Here is a 27,089-nt window from a genome sequence, read left to right as displayed (position 1 = left end):
ACAATAGTGGTCCTCTATGCCTCCCCCTAGTCAAACAAACAAACAAACAAACAAACAAACAAATAAATAGTGGTATACTACACATTACATAAAAACATAACTACAACAGCTTGTAGATCTGCTATTTCAATGTTGCTCCACTTGATTGTTTCTCTGTCTCTCTCCTCTCCCGTTCTGTCTCTCTTCTTTGTGTGTGTAATTGTGTGCAAGACTGAGAAGCGAAGGTGTGTGTGTGTGTGTGTGTGTGTGTGTGTGTGCGTGTGTGTGTATATTAATGAGTCCCTTGTTAAAGTTTAATGTCTCTGTTCCCCGGTTGTCAGGGAGATTTACCACTGAGCCCGCTGGGAAATCTCTGCCCCACTGCACCCAGGTTGAGGACAAAAACACACACACATACTATACAAAAAGACACACACACACACGCGCACACACACACACACACACACACACACACACACACACACACACACACACACACACACACACACACACACACACACACACACACACACACACACACACACACACAGGCTCGTGTATTAGCATACATGGAGCACATTATGCGGTCATTCACCACTTTTATGTCTTTTTCATTACCATGTCTGAGTGAATGAAGATCTCACATGTCCGCACCCTGGTGGAGCAGTGTGTAGCGTACATGTGTGTCCTACATCCACACGTATGTCTGCGTGGAGTGCACGTGCGTGCGTGCGTGCGTGCGTGCGTGCGTGCGTGCGTGCGTGCGTGCGTGCGTGCGTGCGTGCGTGCGTGCGTGCGTGCGTGCGTGGGCTACGCAGCCCACCCATCTGACAGGTGTTGTTTATGCATGTTGTTTATGGGTGTTGTTTATGCATGTTGTTTATGCTAATGATCAATCAATCGATTTTGTTCCGGCTTGGATGAATCAATCGATCGTTCCATTTTCATAGAAGTGTATATTTGTACATCTTTAAAATGTTCTGATGAATTGAAAATGGAGGACCCTTATGTAAACAAGTCTTTGTGCTTTTTCTGGTTCTATCTTTTTCTGGTTCTTTTTGTATTGACCTGTACTTTCATTTGAAATGTACAGTATACCCATTCTGCATACTGTGAATTGTGTGAAATAACATTTTCAGTCAATCAATCAATTATCGGTCTCAGAATGGAAACTCATTTTTCAAGGTTTCAAAGAAAACATATGCCAGTGAATGACATCCACTGCAAAATGTACACTGAGATCTTTTAAAATCTATTAAAGTATACACTGCATACAGTCATGTGCACATAATTAGTTGAAGATGGGAACAATCTCTGCTAATGTTGAGAAGTCCCTCAATCCCTCATGTAATATGAAATTATGGCCACGTGATTTGTCTGTTCTCCCCTTTGTCATCATATAGATGACAAAGGGGAGAACAGACAAATCACGTGGAATGGGAAAGAAACCCCAAACCCATTCTACCAATGACCCATATCAGCTATGTCTGTTTTTCCATAAAAGTACTCTTTATTGACCAATACTTACCATTATACCAATACTTGCTTGGGATTGGCATCTGCAGTGCCAAAGTGGCTTTTTGGCATTCTTATTGCAATGCAATACAATGAAAGGCGAACAGGAAGAGATATGTATATTTAATATGACTTTTCTTTCTTTCAAAACAGCCTGTTAAAACATTTATCCTGCTAACAAATATGTTCCATCAAGACAGCATCAGATATAGCTCAGATCTAGAAGTCAATCCATTCTTGTAAAATACAAACAAACCGAAACAACAACTTGAACGAAAGCAGTTACTGTAGCCTACTGTAGTACATTGCAATGTACAACCTCTCTCTCTCTCTCTCTCTCTCTCTCTCTCTCTCTCTCTCTCTCTCTCTCTCTCTCTTGTCTTTCTCATAAAATCTATTGCTTTTTCACGAAGGCCTTAGTGAGAAGTTGGTAGTACTAGTACACACATATTAAAAACACAAGTACCACTTGTCTTCTAAATCCTAAAAAAAAGTTTCTATGTCATTGAGTGCTCGCTCTGAAAGAATATAGCAGATCTACAAGCTATGAGCTTGTAGATCTGCTATTTTTCAATAGCTAAAACACCAAAAGGGGTCGATGTCTCCCTTTTGACTGATACCTGTCCATTTAAACACTAGACGGGCATGCCCCAAAGTTATTTGTAGAGTTAGAGTTCTCAATAGGCCCGGACATTAATTCCCGGCCCTACCTGGGCCCTCATCAAACCCTGTACACTCAAGACACTGCCCCCGATCTCCATAAGGAAGAGTGACCATGCCATAGTGCACGTAGTTATTTTATATGAAGTTATGCATTTATTTTGTAGGCTACAGTATGTTAACATTAAGTAAACATTTTAATGATGCTGGCCTAATTTCCTTGAGCTGGGATGGAGACAGGAAGCAGCCTGCTCTGTGGGGGCACGTCGTGGCCTTATTAGGACATAGCTTAGTGCTGTATGTCTGCAGAGACGTTGTCCTTTCATTGACCACAGCGTCAAAGGTTGGACATCATTTCCTGGTGACCTTCTATTTACAAGCTTGTTGTTATGGACACTCCCTCCTCCGTGATATACAGGATGGAGACTGTGCATTACAGCTTAATGGAATGTTAGTCTACACAAACACACACACACATAAACTCATACAGTATACACACACACGCATGCACGCACACACACTCAGGCTGTACATTAGCTCCATATGGAACCCCTCCGCTTTGTAGCTCCGAGATGAGGTCCCGCACCGGTAACGGCACCAGTCGCGACCGGCGAATATTTCCCACGATGCACAATTCGTACCTTTTTTCCGCACATCGTATCCAAAAAGTAAAGGTTGCGGTACCTGCTCTCAGATGTTTTCTTTTCTAGCATGAACATAAATCTGACGGGTTGAAACAAGTGTCTAAATTGCTTAGTCAGCCAGTTCCATGTTTTTAAGACTTTCCGGAAATCTTTTATTGGTTTCCGGTGCACTTCAGAGTAACCTGCCAGAAAGATAAAAAAATAAGACTTCCGTAAGGTCTTAAGAACTGGCTGACTAAATAAGCGGTTTAAACACTATATAGTTTAAAACCGTCAGTTAGATTTTCTTTCCCGCTGAGAGAGAAACATCTGAGAGAAGGTACATCTCAGTGCCGGTACCCGGTTGTGTGGGACCTCATCCCGGAGCTATAGTACATAGCAGAGGGAGAGGTTCCATATGGAGCTACATAGAGGGGGGAGAGGTTCAATAAGGAGCTAGCTGTACATTATACCTTAATGACATGTCACACGCAGCCATCTTACGTACTTGCCCTCAATAACAGTGTCTGCCGTTGCCATGAATAATGGAAATAATGTTGTGCTCTGGCACCGCCTTACTCTCCTCACACTTCAATGAATAATATATATTTCTCTCTCTCTCTCTCTCTCTCTCTCTCTCTCTCTCTCTCTCTCTCTCTCTCTCTCTCTCTCTCTCTCTTGTCTTTGTATCTCAGGTTCGGTGAACAATGAGGGATGACCCGTCAGATAGAGAGAGGGAGTGAGGCGAGTGGGACAGAGGAGTGACCCACGCATCATCACAGCCGACCCAGAAGACCAAGAAGAAAAGAGAGAGATAGAGGAGAGAGGGGGGTGTGCGGGGCAGATGAAAGAAAAGGAGAGAAATCGTATAGGAATACATTGACATAAGAGGGGGGGTGGGGGGTGGGGTAACATTTGATAAAACAAAAGAAAAACAAAAACAAACCAAAAATACCCCACATAGAATAATAGTTAACACACAGTGTATCAGGGGAGCGATATAAAGCTTGAAGGTTGAACACCTAAGCCAGGTGCCAGGTGAGGGAGTGAGAGAGGAGTCTCAGAGGGAACAGGAGAATCTTTGAGTAAAAGTTAAAAAGTAAAACAAATCTCCAACGGACAGGGGGAGGGTAACAAGCGGGAGACGGAGGGAGAAGATAGAGGGGGGATAGAGAGAGAGGGAGGGGGGATAGGGTTGGATAGAGAGTGAGTGAGGGAAGGAAGGAATGAAGCAGGGTTCTGGATGGTCTCCTCGGTGTCAGTCAGTAGGTCCCGCCCCTTCCAGAGATGGCCTCCAACTTCAACGACATCGTCAAGCAGGGCTATGTGCGCATGCGCAGCCGCAAGCTGGGGGTGAGTGACACGCCATGTCTGTGTGCATGCGCAGCCGAAGCTGGGGGTGAGTGACACGCCATGTCTGTGTGCATGCGCAGCCGAAGCTGCAGGTGAGTGACATGCTATGTCTGTGTGCATGCGCAGCCGAAGCTGGGGGTGAGTGACATGCTATGTCTGTGTGCATGCGCAGCCGCAAGCTGGGGGTGAGTGACATGCTATGTCTGTGTGCATGCGCAGCCGAAGCTGCGGGTGAGTGACATGCTATGTCTGTGTGCATGCGCAGCCGAAGCTGCGGATGAGTGACATGCTATGTCTGTGTGCATGCGCAGCCGAAGCTGGGGGTGAGTGACATGCTATGTCTGTGTGCATGCGCAGCCGAAGCTGGGGGTGAGTGACATGCTATGTCTGTGTGCATGCGCAGCCGAAGCTGCGGGTGAGTGACATGCTATGTCTGTGTGCATGCGCAGCCGAAGCTGGGGGTGAGTGACATGCTATGTCTGTGTGCATGCGCAGCCGAAGCTGCGGGTGAGTGACATGCTATGTCTGTGTGCATGCGCAGCTGAAGCTGGGGGTGAGTGACATGCTATGTCTGTGTGCATGCGCAGCCGAAGCTGCGGGTGAGTGACATGCTATGTCTGTGTGCATGCGCAGCTGAAGCTGGGGGTGAGTGAGACCACGCCATGCATGTCTCATCATGTCTGCTATGCATCTTTTTAGCCATTATTACTCTGTCCATTTGTTCTCCGATTAATCGAATAACCGAAAAGCATGTTTTCTTCAGTTTTATTGACTGCCAAGAATGAGTTTTGGCCAAAAGGCTCAGGCTGCCAAAACACGAGTTTGGCAGGTTTTTTACGCTAGATGGCGCTGTTCACTAATGAGACATCATTTGTTTTGCATGGTTCTCTGTGACACCACGCACCACATGGATCACATGACCGGGGGAAAAATACAGCTGATGTGACAGAGAAACTTGACACAATACATTATACAATACACAATAGGATGATGTCATTCACCGTGACTCTAGACTGCCACTTGTATCTCCCAAACACAGTATCACCGACGGTTCATATTTTTTCCCAATTCTATGACAGCCAGTCTTTTGAGACCACCAGTGGACGGATCAGGGCGACATTTTTCAAATGTTAATGAAAAACTCCCGTAAAGCTGTTCCTTGGAGTGGTTGCACCACTCAAAAAATGTTAATGTTACTAAAAATCATTTTTAGTAGATTATTGATATATTCAATCAAACTAGTTTGATTAATTGTGTCAGCCCTATGTGTGTGTGGTGTAGGTCCATTCTTTCTGTGTACGAAGCACGAACTCAAATCCCTTTGCTTGGCCGTTCAAAGTTTTCCCAAATTGCATCATTTGAGTTAGTTGTGACTCAGAACTAAGTGACGCGGTCATGGGAATTCAACTCCTCATGGCGTGAGTCATGAGATGGAGTCATGCTATGGAAATGAACACGCATCAGTCTGAGTCAGCTTCAGATTGCCAGCTCGCTTGTCGCCTGTCACAATTGTGTAATCGCCTAATCGCAATTATTTTATATAATCGCAATTATTTCTGCACAATCGTCGTGAAAAATGTTCAAACATTTTTCAAAAATTGCAGAAATAGGCAATAGCATATCTACATGCTTACAACACGTCACTTTGTGATGTGTTACATCACAAATGTGTTACTTGTAGATCAACTATTTCTGTTATTTTGTAAATTTAAGTTATTTGTCATATTGTGTGCAATTCGTGATTACGAAGTCTAAAAGGCAAACAGAAATAGACTACAATTAGCAATGTTCCATTGTTCAATGCAAAAAGCACAATTAAATCGTTAATCACAATTATTTGTATGTCAACTAACTTAAATGTGTAATCGTGACAGCCCTACTTCAAATAACGGTCACCTCTGCAAGCGTCATTCCACCACAACATAATAATATGGGATGTATTTTATAATAGAAATGTCATTTCATTATGAACATGCTTCCATATTCCAATTGCAATTTCTAAATCTCTCGCTGACTCCAGTTTCAGGTCAGTTACAACAAGGCTATAGCAGGTGTGGAAATGTCATTCAAAGAAATTATGTAGATTCATATTGACTTTCTTAGGCCTTTGTGGCCTTTCGCTTCCATCAAGGGGGTTCTCTGTCTGTGCGTGCGTGCGTGCGTGCGTGCGTGCGTGCGTGCGTGCGTGCGTGCGTGCGTGCGTGCGTGCGTGCGTGCGTGCTAACAGAAGGTGTCCTTACTGTGAGGTCAAACCTTGTCATTGAGACAGACACAGCTCAGACTTTTGGAGAATCAATGTAAGATGCATAGTCTGACTTCGTGAGGGTGCATGTGCACAACACATGCAGAGTTTGACAGCACATTTAGTGATTTAGTTTTAGTCGTAGCCTTTTATATAGAATTCTGTTAAGTTTTAGTCATATTTTAGTCACCTGAAATGTTAGTCTAAAGTCTAGTTTTAATCGACTGAATATCATAAGATTTTAGTCGATTAATTCTGCAGTTGATTTTGTCAACAAAAATGTATTTTGGTGGGCCTTGATGGTGTCGTAATGCCTGGTGTCGTAATGCCTGAATTTACACTTGGTTACATGCAGAAAAAAACCTCAGCGTGAAACGTTGAGCTTGTAGATCTGCTATGAAAACTTTTTAAAATGGTAAAAAAAATCTACAAGCTCACAATGCGTCTCTGTAGATCGGCTATTTTCACTATTTTAAAATGTTTTGCAAATTACGAAAAATGCCTGATAAGATAAGGCATAATACTGAGGTCGAAATAAAGCTTGGACTCAGAGTCTACCTGTTTTGAGAGAGCTTAATATCGGAATAGGAAAAAAATCAGTCTGTGATCTTATATGATCCGATCACCACCCATTTCCTAAATGAAGTCCCATGTTTTAACATCAAAGGAGAGAACAGGGAAAGTAATTTCCTTCATTTGCAGTCTTTCTCCAAACTATCGCTGGGATCATCCCTAGTTCCTCCATATAAGCCTTGGGGCAGTACAGCTTATCTGCGAAGATGTGCTGGAGCCCCACTATATGCTATATGGGAGCAGGCCTTTGATATGAAAGGGTGGGACGTCGGGTGGGAGTTAGTGCTGATTATTTCCCAGCTGAGGTCTTCTGAGTTTCTCTGACGTACGTCATGTCGATTTCCGTCCTTACATGTCCTCTCGCCAGCGGAAGATGTCTGTCTGTGACGTCTGGGCTGATTCTTTTCAGGGCTGTCTAAAAAAGAAAGAAAAAAAGAAAACATGTCTCCGAGAGTGGCAGCCTGTACTGGGCTCATGTATTGAAACCAAGTCCTCATGAAATATTAAAAGGTGCAGTTGCAGTTGCTCACTGATCATTTTAACTGGCCCAGGATGCTTTTTAGCTCCAATCAATCAATCTCTCTGTCTCTGTCTTTCCCACGTTGACTGTGTCACCCACCCTTCCACCTCTCTCTATTGATTCCCATCATTTATCTTTCTGTGTTTTTGTAGTCTACGGAACTCGCCTTTCTCTTTGGCTCCTGTTTTATTTCTCACTAATTCCCCACCTCCCGCAGCTCTCTCCCCCTTGAGTATTTTACTGTATGGCACCTTATCGCCTTCATTTCTGCCTCATTATCTCACTGAGTCACTATCTCTCTCTCCTTCATGTCTCCTTTCTCATCTGTGTCTGACTTTGTCTTTATAGTTAAAAGGATTCTATATTGAATGGATAATCCTGAAAAAGGCGACAGATTTGAGAGGTTAAAGGGGCAATACTCCTTCCTCCCTCCTTTGCGTTTATTATTATTATTATTATTATTATAGTTATAATTATAATTATAGTTATAATTATTATTATAATTATTATTATTATTATTATTATTATCATTATTTTTTACTATTATTATTATTATTTATTTTCTCTTTGTCCGTTTTTTTGTTTGTATGTTTTGTTTTTGTCTTGTTTTGTGTTTTGTTATGCTTGTTTTGTTTTTGTCTTGTTTTTGTTTTTTGTTGGTATTTTTCATCAGTTATAGTTATGTTGAATATTAAAAGGGCTGGCATTATAAGCTGAGGCTTCTGCCAAACAATCCCTTTTGGTCAACAAAAAAAAAATATATACCCTGAATACTTTGTATAAGGTGTGTTTATTTAAATGACCAATAAACTTGAACTTGAATATACCACTCATTTTCAACATTGAACTATGTCATTAATATACCTTAGAGATGTTGTGTGGAAATAATCAGAGCCATAGAGTAAGACAGGGTTACGACAACTCCGTTCACTTCATGGGGCAAGTCCAATGGCGGCTCTTGTACTGTACATAGACTTCTACTGGCGAATAGTGACAAAGGCCTGAACCGGAAGTTGACGGAATGAGTCTATGGGCTTTACAGTGACAAACGAGTTACATGAACCACGTGACCGGGCTTTCTGCCCCCTCAATGTCGTAACTCTGTCTTACTCTATGGCTCTGGAAATAATAAAAAGTCCCCCCCTTTTGTTTAGCCTAGAACTGGAGGTCTATAACTTGAGGTCATGTGATCAGTGACATCACGAAGATGTACTCTTTGGCTTGCAGAGTACATCTTTGTGATGTCACTGATCAAATGACCTCAAGTTATAGACCTCTAGTTCTGGGCTACACAGAAGGGCAGTGGCGTGCACAGACATTTAGAGGGGCAGGTGCTCAAGTGAAAAAAGGGCACCTTGTGCAGCGCGTGGAACCGGCTCTATGGTATATTAATGACATATAGTTCAATGTTGAAAATGAGTGGTCCCCTTTAAGTCATGATTAAGAAAGTCATTAAGATTCCACCATTCAAGTTAATGTTTTATTAAGAAACCCCAAAATGAGAGACCGGGGGGAAAAGAGGAGAACAAAGTGTGTGAGATTATGATATAGTATCCTACAGAAAGAACATTGACAATTTCCTCCTCAGAGGGTCGGCCCTCGGAGGCTGAAATGTGCATTGACCATTGCAGGGACTGATGATGATGATTTGCTGTTACCGTTTTTGCCCCAGGTTATGGGATCTGTAGTCACGGTTATGGTCCCAACTAACTCTGCACATAGCTGAGACAGATGCATCCCCGGGTATAGACTAGTATAGCATAACTTGTAACCTTGTATGGCCATATGGGTGGGACGATATGGGTACCTCACGATACAATATGTGTGGCGATATTAGGCCCTCGATAATGATACTATCCCGATATTCGATATATTGCAATTATTGCGATATTCGATATATTGCAAGAGATTTCATTAACTGTACTTTTCAAACCGATCATAATGAATAAATCACATTTTGTGTCAGTTAGAACCCAGTAAAATGTACTGGGCTCATGTATTGAAACCAAGTCCTCATGAAATATTAAAAGGTGCAGTTGCAGGTGCTCACTGATCATTTCAACTTTTTTTGTAGCAATATTGCCTATGGTAATAACATCAATTTAACTTGAACAACCAATGTCAATTTGAAGCTAATTGATTCCCTGCTTTCATATGACATAAAAAGAAATAATGGAAGTCCCTCAGTCAAATCTGGTCACAAATATAGGCTAACTTCAACTGAGATATACTACCACAGTACTGTGGTCCATCCTAGGAAGTATCGATATATATCGCATATATCGATATTTCAGCACACCCCTATATATATATACACTGTATATACACACAGATACACGTCTAAAGTAGCGAAAATAGCCGATCTAATAGCTTGACTCATGGGATACGAGAGAGAGAGAGTGAGGGAGAGAATGAGGAAGAGGAATGAGACCGGGACTTTGGATAAAAGTAGAGGAAAACAGAAATGCTGTGCTTTGTGGGAGACAAAACTTGCACAGCTGACGTCCTCCTGAAAACCAGATAAATAAGCCTACCAAAGACATACTCCATTTATCTCAGTGGCCAATCTAAGACTGGCGGAGTCAGGTTAAATCTAAGAGCCAATAGAACACAGCTAGACATACTCGCTCCCAGACGGTGCATGCTGGATTGAATCATCATCCTGATGCGTTACGGTTAGAAACCCGACTGTGGTGCAGAACCTTCACTATCACATCTGGGACAACGCTCCACACGTCCTAGACTCTTCTCCCTTCGGATTCCCAAACTATGGAATGAACTCCCCATTGCAATTAGAACTGCAGACTCACTCCCCCCAATCTTCTGCTGTAGTCTAGTGAAAACTCACCTCTTCAGACTCCACCGTATAGCCCGTAGCACTTGCTGTAGCACTTATCCTAGCCTCGTCGACCTTGCAGGCTTATGTAAAGGCTAAAATATGTCATTTAGATAGCATCTGTATGTGTAGCATTCTATAGCATTCTATAGTGTTTATACGTCGTTTCAATGTATGGATAATAGGTTCTTAGTTTATTTATGATCCTAGATGACTATTTCTGTGTATTTGATGTATTACCTGTGCTGTTCTTGCTTATTGTATGCCACTCTGGATTCAGAGCGTCTGCTAAATGCCTTAATTGTTAATTTCAGTACAAAAAAAGAAAGAATGGTGGCAGTTCTGTATGAAAGCCCGTAGTGGAATAATGTGTCAGTTGAATGTTTCGTCCTTGTGACATAGAGTTAAGCGCTTCCATCTTGACTGGGTGCACCGTGGAATACAACTGGCAGTGTTCCTAGCTGGGATTGGAAGCCAACCAGGGATTATGTCCTGGTTGCTGCACGAGCGCCTCCTGCAAGGTGCACCTCCTCGCTGGCCGGTGTAAAGGAGCGGCTGGTGACTCTGTGTGTGTCGGAGGAGGCGTGGTGCGGTCGTCTGCACCCTCCCCACGCCAACGGTCGGCGTTGGCAGTGACAGGGACCGTGGTACATACAGGGAATTGGAAAACTGCTACGTGGGGAAGAAAACAGGACAAATCCAAACACTGAACGTTTCCAAAAGCTGCTAAAATAATGTCTGAAAACCCTCCATGACACCTGCAGAGAGATTGGGATTATAGATTACTGAAATGTTGCACGCCTGTGGCGCGCTCGCATCTAACACCATGCAGTCTGTGTTGTTTCCCTATGAATATCGTGTGTTACCGACTGTGTTGTTTCCGTGTTGAGAGAGAGAGACAGAGACAGAGAGAGAGAGATAGATATAATACAAGTGGGTCCATGGTGTTGTTGTTTCACCGCAGTTTTGGGGAAAGCCCTGCGGTGACTGTCTTTTGTCCGCGTTGGGTATACCTTTCCCTTGTTCGATGCGATACAGAAAAGGACTCGCTTTCACTTTCAACACCAAGCGAGAGAACTGCTAAAGCTTGGTGTAGGAAAGCCTCGCTTTGATGCAGACGCAAGACATTGACATATCACGGCGACATACATCAGCGTATGACTTGGCCACCTGAACTGGTGTCCTCACTTTTCTGTCTTGTTAAGCCCTCAGTCAATCAAACAACACACACACACACACACACACACACACACACACACACACACACACACACACACACACACACACACACACACACACACACACACACACACACACACACACACACACACACACACACACACACACACACAGGAGGGAGGGGCTAGCGTCCCTCAAAAAGGGCATGTGAAGTTAGGGTTAATGTGGAATCTCTGTAGAAGTTGAGGGATTCATGTTGAGGAAGCTATTGCAAAAATTATGTTGATTTGAAGGAGTAGCCAATCAGGATGATTGGACAGATCTGTTCTGTCAACAGACAATAATGTGTACTGATTCGCGTGATGTTTGGACAAAATGTGTTGTGCATAATCGATTGGAAGTATGCCCGTGGTCACAGCTTTGGACAGGCACAGCAGGCAAGGCAAGGCCGGCAGACAGACAGACAGACAGACAGACAGACAGACAGACAGACAGAAATGGACAATGCATCCGTGTGTCTACTGTCTAGTGTTCAACATCAGTGCACCATTCAGCCCTGACAGTGCATGAATTCAAAATGCCGATGAGGCCTTGAGGGCATCATTTGGTACAAGACCTCTGAGACCTGCAGGTCGCCTGGCTCCGTGCTCCCTGATCCCCTGATCCACCCCTAGCATCATCATCTCCCCCCCCCAACCTCCCCCCCCACACACACAGGTCTGTGACCCTGCCTCTTGCCCTCACTGTTCCTCCACCTCCTACGCTCTCTGACTCACAAACAACGTCGCCCCAAACACCCCCCCTCCCTGCCGCCAGTCTCTGACCTTTTCTCTCTTTGCTACTGTAGAGTTCCATGATGCAGTATCACTGTGTGACGCGCGCACACACACACACACACACACACACACACACACACACACACACACACACACACACACACACACACACACACACACACACACACACACACACACACACACACACACACACACACACACACACACATACATACATACATACATACATACATACAGCTGTCACGATTGCACCTTTAAGTTGACAATGAATTGTCACACAAATAATTGAGAGTATAATCTGAAAAGACGTGGCAAGGGCTAAACGGAGCGAGAAATAAATCTGGCAGTAAATGAGTTTTAACAGTTTGACTGCTGAACACGACTTTCCCCACTTAATTGATAAAGACCTCTTCTTTGCTGAACACGACTTTCCCTACTTAGCCTAATTGATAAAGACCTCTTTCCCTGCTGAACACAACTTTCTCTACTTAATTGATAAAGACCTCTTTCCCTGCTGAACACGACTTTCCTGACTTAGGGGGGATCATGGCAGCCTCCGTGTCGCGCTGTTCTTCTTCCTTGTTTTGGATGGTGGCGGTGGAATATTTTTGACAAGCGATGGGACAATTTTAAGGTAGACTTTCATGAAACGGACCCACCTTAACTACCCAGTGATTTATTGAAGATTAGTGATAAATGTGTTAAGTGTAGTACTTAAGCAAATGTACTTACTGTAGTTCCTTTCCACCACTGATCCTAAATGTAACCACATGGACCCGTTAGATTTGTACACTCTCATAGTTAAATGGCCACTAATGTTTTACTGTGTCAGCAAGCTACTACAGTATGTATACAGTATGCATTTGTCATGTAGGTGATTTATTTATTCAAAAACACAGGCTCACAGTCTACCGTTTGGCACTAAACAGCTCCACGTATATGGAAAGTACTGTTAAGTGAGTGTCTCGTTGGAGGGCACATCAATAGATGAGCATTACCCACTTCTATAGCCTCTGGCGTGCCGCTGCTTCCCAGGTAGCACTTAGGATAGGCTTGCATTATCAAAGCCTTCAGAGTCTAACTGCTGACGTTCCTTAGAGATGCCGCCTCTCTGTAATGACGTGGGGTACTTTTCTGGGCATTGACTTTGGATGCCTCATCGTCTACGAGGCAAGGTCAACGGTAACAGCCACTGATATAATGACTTGAAGTGATCATTCGTGTATCATCTATCATCTGTGATGAGGTACAACACAATCTCAGATGTCATTTTATCTGCAATAGCTGCAAATTGAGACCATAACATTATGTGGTTATCGAGAGGGAAGCTGCCTTGTGATCAATACTGTTGATTGAGCACCCATGCCTTGTATAATCATCCTGTACAATCAGAAAAGCAATATGTATGGAATAGAGAAATTGCTCAATGGCATTATGTTACAGTAGATGTTGTGTTAGTGGTCATCAGAATCTAAGCTTATGAATTGAATAGAATACGGCAGGGAACCACGAGATGCTATTTTGCTTCCTAAACATGTCTTCTTAATTCAAACTAATGCAAAATAAATGTTCAAAATACACATTTAGATTTTTTTTGTATTAGTTTATTTTAGCCAATGACAGCTCGTTGCAGGGTGAAAATCCACCCTCTCTATTTTCATGATTGGTTGCTGGTATAAAGGAAATTACCATATTTGGATCGAACCACAATAATTGTGAACCTGCAGCTTTATCCAATCTTCAGATGTATCGTGCCGAAATGTATGGAAATTAGCACATTAGAATTTGCATATTTAAACATATAATTTCAGAAAACTTGTAATACAAAAAATCGTAGTCTTAATGTAAGTAATCAACTGGAGAACTTTCATTGTGATAGCTATTAGTCCTTTTTTTGCCCTTTACACCTAGTGCACTCTTTATCTGTCATAACTAATTATGTAAGATAATGTAATGTAATGCAATTTAACTTCATCTAACCAAACACCAAAGCCTAAACTATCATAATATACTAGCATCTTCCCTTGCTGTAATTCCTAATAATATATTATTGCTTAAACCCATTCTGGGCGGGAACCCCTTTTGGTGTTTTACCCCCTCAGGCCGGGAACCCATTTTTGGGTTCTGTACAGTATGTACAGTATTCAATAATGTAAAAATGTTGATGATGCTATATAAATATTTGAAGTTTTTCAGAAACCTTAGGTCAGGATTTAGAGGGTTTTTAGAATCGGCCTCAGGCCTAAATGGGTTAAAACCCAAGGGAGAAAAATGCTTAAAGGCAAGACAATATTGTCACACGAAGATCCGCTTCTGAGGGAGCTGGCTTGTACATACTGTAAACAAATTTACGCACGCACGCACGCACACAGTAGTATCTTCTGTGCCTCTGTTCTCCTCTGTCCATGTCAGACAGGTGAAAAAAAGAAAAGTGTGCAGTCAGCAGGATTGTGTTGCCGTGGCAGCAGGGTGGTGTGGTTACCGTGGTTACCGTGGCAGCGAGGGGGCGGTGACATACTGCTCCCCTGGGGAACAACAGTCAGCCACGAGTGAATTATACCTGACCTGTGGTTCACTCTCTCTCTCTCTCTCTCTCTCTCTCTCTCTCTCTCTCTCTCTCTCTCTCTCTCTCTCACCCCCTGCCTTTCAGATAAACACACAAATACTTAATATCCCCTCACTTTTTCTTTACCACCTGGCACACAGTTTTTCACATGCTTCTCCTCCCTTTTCTCTCTTTCTACCATTTTCTTTCCTGTCCTTTCTGCTGCTCTCTCCACCCATGCAGACTTTGCTGACAGTCCATCCACCACGTCGTTCTCATTTGAATTCTTCCACACTAACCCTTCTCTCTCCTGGGTTTGCTCCTTGTTCTGCCGTTCTCAGGCCCCTTTTCCACCGGTTGGTTCCCAATGGGAACCGGTTCAGTTCTTTTTGGTTTTTAGTCCACGAGCCAGAGCTCCAAAATTGGAACGTTAATTATGAATTGAGTGGGCAAAACAATACCTATATTAGATTGTTATCACCATGAAACTTCCCCAATTGAGTACTTACACGAAGACAATGATTTATTGTATTACACATTTTACATTTTTAAATATGCAAATGAGGCATTATGTAGGAAAATATGCAAAATAATCGAAAATATGAAAAAGCTACTACTGTGGAAGGGTTATCATGTATTCATTTACTTGTATTGATCCTATAAACAATTTAATATAGGTCTAGTTTGCCCACCAATTTTGGAGTTCTGGCTTATGGACTAAAAACCAAAAAGAACTGAATCGGTTCTCATTGGGAACCAACCGGTGGAGTGGGATTCTCAGTGATGTAAAGTTACAGTAAAGTAACTATACCGTTTGTACATTTACTTAACCCATTTAGGGCCTGACGTCGACATTTAAAAAATGTTTTTCTGAAAAACCTCATGGTTCTCAATATTTCATGTCAAGGACCCCAAAAATTATATGTAATATGCTGCCGACCCCATCTGAAAATATGTTGTTCCAGGGACCCCCCCAGAAGCAAAGATTTGAGTTAAAAACTGAAACTCTGAAAGAATATATATATTCAAAGATTTGAGGCACATTTTCATGATTTTTCTAAAATAGCAGACCTACAAGTTCAGTGCCGCGTATTGATACCTTTACTTAAGTAAAACATTTGAGTACTTTTCCCACCACTGGTTCTATCCTCTTATGTCCACCATGCCTCATCCTTGCATTTCTGCCTCGTTATCACTTCATTTCTTTCAATCACCCATATTCTCTCTCTCTCTCTCTCTCTCTCTCTCTCTCTCTCTCTCTCTCTCTCTCTCTCTCTCTCTCTCTCTCTCTCTCTCTCTCTCTCTCTCTCTCTCTCTCTCTTCTCTCTCAATCTATCTCTCTCTCTCTCTCTCTCCCTCCATTTGACAAAGTTAATGGGTTCTCTAATTGTAAGTCAATATTCTCCAGCGGCTAAGCATAATGCATGTGTGTGTGTGTGTGTGTGTGTGTGTGTGTGTGTGTGTGTGTGTGTGTGTGTGTGTGTGTGTGTGTGTGTGTGTGTGTGTGTGTGTGTGTGTGTGTGTGTGTGTGTGTGTGTGTGTGTGTGTGTGTGTGTGTGTGTGTGTGTTATGTGCATGTTTTGTGTGTGTCCAGGTGTGGTATTTGTGCTTAATTGTGTCTGTGCGTGTGCGCAGTATAATGCATACAGAATATGCAAGCAGAGCCAGTTTGCTTACTTACTGCTTACAGTAGAGCCATGGGAGAAATGGGAGAGAGTGTGTGTGTGTGTGTGTGTGTGTGTGTGTGTGTGTGTGTGTGTGTGTGTGTGTGTGTGTGTGTGTGTGTGTGTGTGTGTGTGTGTCCGCGTGCGTGCGTGTGTGTGTGTGTGTGTGACGTTGTGACGTTAAGCTTTTACAGGATGCTTCCTTTTGCTTGAGCTTTGACCGAGGAATTCTGGTGGTGGTGTGAATATGAATCTCTCAGATATTGGTGGGAAATTGTTGAGAGTCAAAAAACATTTAAATAAAATAAGGCTGCGAGATGTATCAAAGGAGGTACCTTCATCGAGGTATCATGATGTGAGGTGTACTGTATATATATCCTTCATCGAGGTATCATGATGTGAGGTATACTGTATATATATCTTACCTTCATCGAGGTATCATGATGTGAGGTATACTGTATATATATCTTACCTTCATCGAGGTATCATGATGCGAGGTGTACTGTATATATATCCTTCATCGAGGTATCATGATGTGAGGTATACTGTATATATATCTTACCTTCATCGAGGTATCATGATGTGAGGTATACTGTATATATATCTTACCTTCATCGAGGTATCATGATGTGAGGTATACTGTATATATATCGCGGGAGACGGCATTTATCGAGGTAAATAAATGGCATATTATTATGTTTATTTGCCGATTGAGCAAAGTGAGATAGAAGTATAAATCAAGTTGAGCACAGCTGCTCCACCGAACCCCTCTCAACTGAACCTTTTCTGTTTATATCACAGCTGCTCCACCGAACCCCTCTCAACTGAACCTTTTCTGTTTATATCACAGCTGCTCCACCGAACCCCTCTCAACTGAACCTTTTCTGTTTATATCACAGCTGCTCCACCGAACCCCTCTCAACTGAACCTTTTCTGTTTATATCACAGCTGCTCCACCGAACCCCTCTCAACTGAACCTTTTCTGTTTATATCACAGCTGCTCCACCGAACCCCTCTCAACTGAACATTTTCTGTTTATATCACAGCTGCTCCACCGAACCCCTCTCAACTGAACGTTTTCTGTTTATATCACAGCTGCTCCACCGAACCCCTCTCAACTGAACGTTTTCTGTTTATATCACAGCTGCTCCACCGAACCCCTCTCAACTGAACCTTTTCTAGTAGCTTTCTCTTTCCCTTCTCAGTAGCCCCTCATGAAACGACTTCTTCCCAAATACAAAAGGACAATTTTATTTTCCATCCTGAATGGCAGCAGGCCTAATATTATTATTGCATTTAGGCTATGTGCAATAACGCAACTGAAAGTCAAAGGCATTACATTGCCTTTTGTTAGGCTAGATATTTGTTTTAACTATTGAATTAATATGTATTTAGTTTGCTAACCTTAACCTGAAGCAAAAAGGCATTGAAACTATATACTGCAATTTTCTTTTTTTACTTGAGTCATATCGTTATCGAGGTATTCAACAACATTATCTAATATCGCATGCTTTTCTATATTGTGCAGCCTTAAAATAATTAATATAATAACTAGAAATGTGTGTTTCTCGGAGCACATGTCTCCGCGATCGACCATCAGGCCCGGTTGCCTTCCAGAGCCTGCAAACTCTGGAAGGCAGGCTAGGCTACCAGCCACTACATAATACTGTGTACAGTATATACTGTATACTGGTGTAGGCTACACTATATATACAGTACAGTACATTGGAGGTAGCAGTGAGTTTTGCGTGCGTGCATGCATTCATGCGTTTGTGCGTAGGAAAGTATTTCTATCTGCTGTATCTCTATCCATCAATCATTTGTTGTGTTTTGCGAGTTTGTTTTTTGTGTGCGTACTGAAGGTTTACAACAATTTGGGATGCCCGTCCAAAGACGAGGCAGAAAGGCTGGCAAAGTATTGTGCCGTCTCTGCTGCCATGTATGGCATGCGTGTTGTATCATGAGGACATATGAGTTTGTGAATGTAACCTGGCTTTACTGCACCTAAAATATTTGTGTCCCTGTATGCATTCCCTGTGTGGAACTGTGAGTGTGTGCGCGTATGCATATGTGTACATGAAACTCTATTTATATGTGTGTTCCATGCATGTCTATGTTCTATTGCTCTTCCTGAACCTACTGTGGATTATACCAGGGACTAGTTGACTTGGACTTTAGTTCTCTTGAACCACCCGCAGTCTATACGCACCTTGAACAATGTTTCACCTTGAATAAAGTCCTGCACCACTGCGCAGTACACAGCGGCTGCTGTGCTCATGCTCATTGTTTTCTTGGAAAAATAACACGATGGGAACTACAAAAAACACTTTCACCCACTTTTTTACTGTGATGTGACAATAAAGATGATTCTGATTGTGTGTGTGTGCAGATCTATCGGCGCTGCTGGCTGGTATTTAAGAAGTCATCCAGCAAAGGACCTCGTCGGCTGGAGAAATACCCAGATGAGAAGTCAGCCTACATCAGAGCCTGTCCCAAGGTTTGCGTGTGTGTGTGTGTGTGTGTGTGTGTGTGTGTGTGTGTGTGTGTGTGTGTGTGTGTGTGTGTGTGTGTGTGTGTGTGTGTGTGTGTGTGTGTGTGTGTGTGTGTGTGTGTGTGTGTGTGTGTGTGTGTGTGTGTGTGTGTGTGTGTGTGTGTGTGTGTGTGTGTGCGCGCGCACGCGCACATGCAGGGTTATGTGCATGTGCATGGGTCAATCCATTATATGACAGGTATTCTTGCACCCTGTAACTGTGCAAAGAAACTTACACAGAACTGACAACTGACAAGCAGCATGTGCAGTACAAGCAGGGACGTGGTGGGCCCATAATTCAGCCCGGGAAGTGGAGTTGCGGAGGCCTTTGGCCGCGCGCCTATTTTATTAATAAAAAAAAAAGAAACTGCTGGCCCAGACCGGCCTGGACTGGACCGGCCGTTCGGGAGTTGTCCCGAATTTCCCAATGGCCAGCACGTCCCTGAGTACAAGCATGTACAGCGTGTACAGCATGTGTTGTGGCACCCTACACCCACTTTGAGAAGCCCTGATCCACTGTATCATGCCCAAAGAAGCGTATGGCTTCACAACAAACATATATAACTCCAGATTCATGTATGAAACCTTGTCTGTGCCCCTCAACAGACAATACAAGGCCACCACATTATTGGCCCATGCAAACAAATTGATAGACCAAGGACCACTGAATCACAATGACCACACTCTACTGAGTGCAATCTTTCTAGTTTGACCTGTTTCTGGGAGCAAAACAAAAACCGACTGCAAAGTCGCTTTTCAATTCAGTTGTCTGTCTAGCTTAGCTGATAAGAAAACAATGAATATACTAACATTAAAAAAGTCATATGCCAAACAAATTTGATTATGTACAGTACTGTATGTAATCTTTTTTTGTTTTGTTTTTACTTCTGTTTCTGGCTAGGTGACAGAGATAAGCAATGTGAAAAATATCACTCGGTTGCCACGGGATACCAAAAGACAAGCGGTGGCCATCGTGCTTACAGACGACACATCACGCACTTTTACCTGTGAATCGGGTAAATGCACGCACGCACGCACGCACGCACGCACGCACGCACGCACGCACGCACGCACGCACGCACGCACGCACGCACGCACGCACGCACGCACGCACGCACGCACGCACGCACGCACGCACGCACGCACATACACACACGAGCTAAATGAGATGTTGATTATGCCAGTGTATGAAGTCAGTAATCTTCAGATTTAAATAAATGTGTCTCTATTTATGAATGCCTAATAATTATGATTTCTATTTTGTCTACACACTTTTTTCTGTCAAACATGTTCATATTATCACAGACCCACAAATTAATATGTATTTGGCCGTGGACCCCCCCCATCAATAAGTTATTTATCAATACCATTTTGTACAGCATGACTTTGGCCGACGAATGTGAAAAATATATATGCTTTATATTTGTATATATTATTATAATGATTAGGAATAATTAATCATTATAATACACACTCACATAAAACAGTCACAAAAAAGAGTGCACTGCTGGGAAATGTTGTACTATTTATTGTAGCCTACTATTTATTTGTTTACGAAATTGTCGAAATATTTAGTCACAAGTTTTAGTCACCATCTTAGTTTTTGTTACCGGTAGTTTTCGTCTTTGAAAAAAGGTAGTCGACGAACATTTTTTTTTGTCACAGTTTTAGTCGACAAAATCAACACTGAAAGGACCCCTGGGGGTCGACACAGACCCCGCATTGACATAGACATATAAACGTAGACGCCCTTTCCGGCTCTGGAGCATATGTGCTCAAGGGAGGGCAAAACTTTCCCGAGATTCCTTGCGAAGCCCCGCGGAAGCATGAGTGTGCGTCACAGAGCACATGTTCGGGTCTGTAAGTCCCGGAAAAGATGCGCTGTGATTGGCCAGTAATCACTTGAGTGGCAGCGTGACGTAACGTGCCTTCCACACTTACGGCGTACTTCCTCTCCCAGTGTAAATTCTTCCGCCCCTCCTTCAACACACATCGCAGCGACCAATGAGGCATCTATTTTTTTAATATCTATGCACATTGAGCCCCTGATTTAGAAATCTCTGTGTGATTCCTGCCCACCTCAGAGCTGGAGGCAGAGGAGTGGTTCAAGACGCTGTCGATCGAGTGCCTGGGGACCCGCCTCAATGACATCAGCATGGGAGAGCCTGACCTCCTGGCTGCTGGGGTACAGTGTGAACACACAGGTGATGCTCAGGAATGCACGCGCGCACGCATGCACGTGCACACACACACACACACACACACACACACACACACACACACACACACACACACACACACACACTAGGGTCATCGCCATGCTGGTTTGTGGTGGACATATTTGTCAAAATTCCATTTTTTCCACGGACATTCAAAACGAGCGAACAGTAAAGAGCTACCAAATGGACCCGTACCATTATTTCTACTCATCACACATGCCAACACTACAAACTGTTTATTGTATTATTATTATTATTATTATTATTATTATATTTATTATTATATTTATTATTATTAGTATTATTATTAGTATTATTATTAGTATTATTATAGTAAAGGAAAATTATAAAATAAGAGAAAAAAAGCTAACTGAATAAAAAGTGATAACTAACTAACACTGTATTGTGTGTTTACAAAACTAATTTAAACGAACTGAAATGAAAGACAAAATGCCCTTAGTTTTTTCTCGTTACCAACAGTAACTGTATATTTTTAAATGGTATCTTCAGTTGAGTTGTTATTACACATTAGGCCTAACTTACTCTAACCTTTTTGAATCCTGCACCTGACAAATAACCCAAAGACTACTAAAAACCGAACGGTGTAGAGATGTCCCGATACTGTATCGGTATTGAAACGATATGCCCTTATTTGGTCCTACCAGGCCATATCAGCGAATCGGCGAATATGCCCGTCTAACCAGCGATCCGACACAGGGGTAAGGGGTTGACACTATGGCAGGTAAATAAAATATACCAGGCTAACCACCGATCCGACACAGGACAGGGGTAAGGGGTTGACACTATGGCAGGTAAATAAAATATGCCAGGATAACCACCGATCCGACACAGCAGGGGTAAGGGGTTGACACTATGGCAGGTAAATAAAATATGCCAGGCTAACCAGCGATCCGACACATGGGTAAGGGGTTGACACTATGGGAGGTAAATAAAATGTTTCGGCATGTGGAGTTTGCTTTCGAGTTGCCCAAACTGCAAGTGCACGTTTGAGTGAGGAGTCTGCTATAAACACTATAAACACAACACGAGATATCTGTCTAGACAAACACCTCCACTGTGCTCTGTCTCGCATTTACTCTCCCTCTCTCCACACACAGAATAACACAGCACGCACGCGTGTGCGTGCGCAACACACACTCAATGTGCAGTCAGTGGCTCAAAAATAGGCGCAGACTTTTGTCGCATGTTCCGCGCTGTTCCCTATTAGTCCAACGTGTGAAGAATGCAATGCAGCTGAACGGTCAAAGCGTAGCATAGCATATGTGTCAAGTGAAGTTGCGTTCAGACTTGGATGGTTAGAGCGGCCCGATTACATGCAAAGTCAATGCAAAGATGATAGTTGAGTGAACGGGAGTGGCGCGACCTGGCGCAACATAAACGGGACGAACCGAGGCGAATATACATATTCAAGTCTGAATGCACCTTTAGACGAATGTCAACCCTTGACTTCCAGTCGGTGGACTGGTTGCAACCGCAGGTTGAACTTATAGAAACGTGAAGGAAGCATATAATGCAGGAAGCATGTAATGCTTGCATCCGTCACATCATGTAATGCTTGCATCCGTCAAAATAAGAGCGTATTTTCCTGGTGGGTGGACCGGGAAAAGATTTAAATTTTTTTAATTTTTTTATTATAAATATTATTTTCTGTTATCGGTATTCGGTATCGGTATCGGCTAACACAAAAATGGTGGTATCGGGATCGGATAGGAAACTAAATCGGGACATTTGTCACAAAAATAAAAACCCACTCTAAAAACATTTAGAACTAACTGAATTAAAAAATGTTTTTGTCAAAACTAACTAAAACTAAACTAACTAAATCCAAAACGATTCTAACCTAAACAGACAATCTGGGTACTCAAAGGCAAAAGGAGGATTTTATTTTTTATTTATTTTTATTAAAAGGCAACTGCCAACATAGAAGGGAGTTCCAGCCGCGCCTCTAGCCTATAGCAGGCCAGTCTGGTGCATCTCAGGAGCAGGACAGATAACATGCGAACAAGAAGGCACTGGAGCAGCTCAGACGACATGTTTCGACCATGCATGCAAGGTCTTCTACAGGGCGAAAAGGTTGAAAAGATGCCTTTTAATTAAATAAAGGCTATTCCTCCTTTTACCCTTGAGTGCCCGGATCGTCTGTGTTATGGCTTGATCTCATTTGATCCGTGTGAGCACCTTTTATATACTTTTTACTATAGTCACATTGTATCTCCTTTGAGCACCTGGTTACTCCTGTTTGTTCTACTATTGTAACGTTGGTGTCTCCTTGGCCTCTACTCCTCAGAGCGCTTCAACGTGTTCCTGCTGCCCTGCCCGTGCCTGGACATCTACGGGGAGTGCATGATGCAGATCACCCACGAGAACATCTACCTGTGGGACATCCACAACCCGCGCACCAAGCTGGTCACATGGCCCCTCTGCTCGCTGCGCCGATACGGACGGGACGCCACACGCTTCACCTTCGAGGCCGGACGGTGAGTAGGGTTGGGAACGCTTTAGCATTTTAACGATTCCGCCTCCTTAACGATTCCCTCTTAACGGTCTGGATCCTTAACAGTTCACTTTCGTTAACAATTCATATGCAGGTTCCAAATGGACCAGGACTGTAACTCTGAGAGAGTAGCCTACAAATGGACCCTTACGGATCCATTTGGTTCCATTTGTAAACTCTCAGGGTGAAATGAAAACGTTTGAGTACCACTAGCTGGTATAGTAACTGTATAGCAGTCGTGAAGTCCACATACCAGCTCTGACAGTGTGATAAAAAACGTTTACAGAAACGGTTCCAAATACGATGGAGCTGGTTTTGCGTCCCAACCTTAGTATAAATATAATAAAATAAAATATAAATATAAACTCTGAGGCGAAAAAGACATAGTGGCCGAATTTGGTATTACAGCTCGAGACAGCATTATGCATTGCGCACGTTCATGTATGGGCCCATAACACGTGAACGCTATGTTTCATACGTGAACGTGTGTGGCCGTTGACTATCATTGCGCGCGTCACGTCTGGCCCATAAGCAATCCCAGAATGCACTGTTTCCAACCCCCATCATGCGCTGGGTGAGCAACTCAATGCAAGTGGATGAGAGGAGAAATCCGGTGACGTCTCTATTAATATTTACTCTAAGGTCCCAACCCTAACGGTGAGAGAGGGGAGTGCTATGTCGATGTTGTCGACTGAAACCACCACGAGGAATGTTCGTGGACTACCCTTTTTTCACAGATGAAAACTGAGACTAAATATATTGACAATTTCATCGACAAATAAAAACTAGACTAAAATGTTAAGGATCTCTTCTCCACTATAGTGGAGAAGAGATCCTTTAGAACTAGAAGACAATTACGTCATTCTATGTTTGATTGCTCTCGGGTATTGCATGTGCTCTTGAAAATAGTAGATTTACAAGCTCAACTGAGCTTGTAGATTGGATATTTTCAGCATGCAACCAAGTGTAAAATCACAAATCAGCCATTACGATGCCATCAAGGCACAGCCAAAATACATTGTAGATGGCGAAATCAACTGTAGATTTAATCGACTATAACCTCAATATTTGGTCAACTAAAAAAGAAAACTAACACTTTTCAGATGACTAAAATGACAAAAACTAAAGGGAATTTTATTCCAAAGACTAGCACTAAATCTGAATCAAGATTTGCTGTCAAAATCAAGGCTGGAGAGGAGAGGGCAGGAGAAGGTGGAGTTGGGGTTGGGGGGGGGGGGGGGGGGGGACCGAAGTGCGAGGCGGTGGATTACAAGCAGACACTCGATCGATAAGCTTTAGTGTACACACTCTAAGCAAAGGCACACGCACGCACGCACACACACACGAAGATGAAATTCGTTTCAGACAGTAACAATGTCTGGTTCCTAAACAAACAGACGTCTAACGCGATATTGATACTTTATGTAAGGCCGCACACAAATACACACGACGTGCGTGACAGTCTCATGCGCGCTCACGCTTGCACGCTCACCCACATGGGGACATATCTGCTGTTGGGCCTATAGCTCCACTGAGATTGATTGAATAGATTAGAAGGTGAATCAATGCTAAGGCCAGCCGGCCTCCTTATCTGCCTCTCTTTGATAACACCTGAGGATGTATGATTGGGTCAACACACGAATGGTTTGTGTGTGAGAGAGAGAGAGAGAGAGAGAGAGAGAGGGAGAGAGAGAGAGAGCAAAAGAAAGAATGGCTGGCAGCACTGAGTGGGAGTTCAGATACATACTGCCATCTAGCGGTGCATAGGTGTACTGCATTATTGTCCTCTGTCTGTACTGGGTAATTGTTGTCTGATATTGACTGATCAATACTGTGAACTATTGATGATCATTACAGCCTGAAATGTTACCATTAGTATGACAACCAATATAGATTAAAGACATTCACAGTCGTAGATGTCATTATTGACTGATTACAAACAAAAATCAATACAAAATAAATCTGCATTTATTGCACTGTAATGACCCACAGAGGCCCGCGTTCCATTCCCGGCCTCTTCCGCCTTCCTTCACAGGTGTTTACTGTCAATGATACTAATTAAGGCTCTGTTCCATTTAGTGTACAGTGGTTCTCAAACTTTTTTAATTTCAAGGACCCCCATAAAGCTGAGAAATGTACAAATAAACCGAATGGGCCCAGAGTTACACACCCGTACGGGGCCATTTAGAACCCACTCAAGGACACTTTGAGACCCACTGGTGTAGCCGAGTGTTTCCAGTGAGCCAACATGCACAATAGGAGCACCCTGAGTCTGTTTCATCAGAATGGAACAGAGCCTTCAAATAGTATAATCGGTATCAGGATGTCGGAACTTGGAAGAGGCCCTAAGCAAGGTATATAAAAAGAAGGTAAGGCCACCGACGTCATTTTCCCTATCATGCCATTCCAGACGGCAGATTCGTCGCACCATAGCAGCCAAATTGCAACCAGAAGTTTGGTCTGCAGTGTTGATTATGACAGTAAATATTTATTGTTTTTAGTCATAGTTTTTTGCCTAAAAAAGCTGTATTGTGGCTGCATGTGTGCTTCAGGATGTGTGACAGTAGGTGGTGAGGGACTCAAACAGTGATGACTGTATTGTGTGTGTGTGTGTGGTTCAGGATGTGTGACAGTGGTGAGGGCCTCTACACCTTCCAGACGAGGGAGGGAGAGCAGATCTACCAGAGAGTTCACTCCTCCACGCTGGCCATCGCAGAGCAGCACAAGAAGGTCCTACTGGAGATGGAGAAGAACAGCAGGGTGAGACGCACTAAAACACGCACGCACGCACGCACGCATGCACGCACCAGTGTTGATTTCATCTACTAAAACTATGACAAAAAATGTTCGTCAACTACCTTTTTTCACTGACAAAAACTAAATACAAACTAAATAAAACTAAGCTATGATGACTACAACTATGACTAAATATATTGACATTTTTGTCAACAAATCAAAACTAGTCTAAAATGTTAGGGAGGGCCTAGTAGGGAAGAGATCCAGTAGAACTAAAAGAAAAAGTGATTTTATGTTTGGTTGCACTCAACCAAAAACATGATGTCCACAATGCATGAAAACTCATTCGTAAAATTGATCCCTGCGGCACCAGCCCCTCTATACCAGAAATCACGGTGTATGGGCCAGGCTATAACACGTGTAACATCGGGCAATGGGGCATGTCCAGGTTTGGGCATAAAGGCACTTAGTAATGTGATGTAAAAGTTGCCAAAAAAATGTTGATTTGCGCCTACTACAGGATCTCCATATGGGCATGAAACTGTTGCCTATCAATGGTGATTCGTGCTGATGGCTCAGATTGCTTGGCTTGAACTGCACACG

At 43.0% G+C, this 27,089-nt stretch overlaps 1 protein-coding gene across 3 annotated transcripts in view; it reads left to right on the top strand.

Moving 5' to 3' along the window:
* dok4 (docking protein 4) overlaps nucleotides 1-27,089 on the top strand; it is a 244,592-nt gene that overhangs the window by 213,955 nt on the left and 3,548 nt on the right. For 2 of the 3 annotated variants that reach the window (XR_013789707.1, XM_079497859.1), the window contains exons 1-6: nucleotides 3,709-4,130; nucleotides 18,876-18,983; nucleotides 19,918-20,032; nucleotides 21,101-21,220; nucleotides 23,544-23,733; nucleotides 26,372-26,510. Coding sequence is in view for 2 of the 3 variants with exons in the window: in XM_079497859.1 (XP_079353985.1) it covers nucleotides 4,065-4,130; nucleotides 18,876-18,983; nucleotides 19,918-20,032; nucleotides 21,101-21,220; nucleotides 23,544-23,733; nucleotides 26,372-26,510 (738 nt within the window). In the remaining variant the exon portion in view is untranslated. Of the gene's footprint in view, nucleotides 1-3,708; nucleotides 4,131-18,875; nucleotides 18,984-19,917; nucleotides 20,033-21,100; nucleotides 21,221-23,543; nucleotides 23,734-26,371; nucleotides 26,511-27,089 lie in introns of those variants that run through there. The other variant, XM_079497860.1, reaches the window with a different exon arrangement.

This window comes from Electrona antarctica (genome assembly GCF_951216825.1).
Source record: "Electrona antarctica genome assembly, chromosome: 3".
In the NCBI taxonomy this organism is placed as follows: domain Eukaryota; kingdom Metazoa; phylum Chordata; class Actinopteri; order Myctophiformes; family Myctophidae; genus Electrona; species Electrona antarctica.
This window is presented reverse-complemented; position numbering and strand designations above follow the sequence as displayed.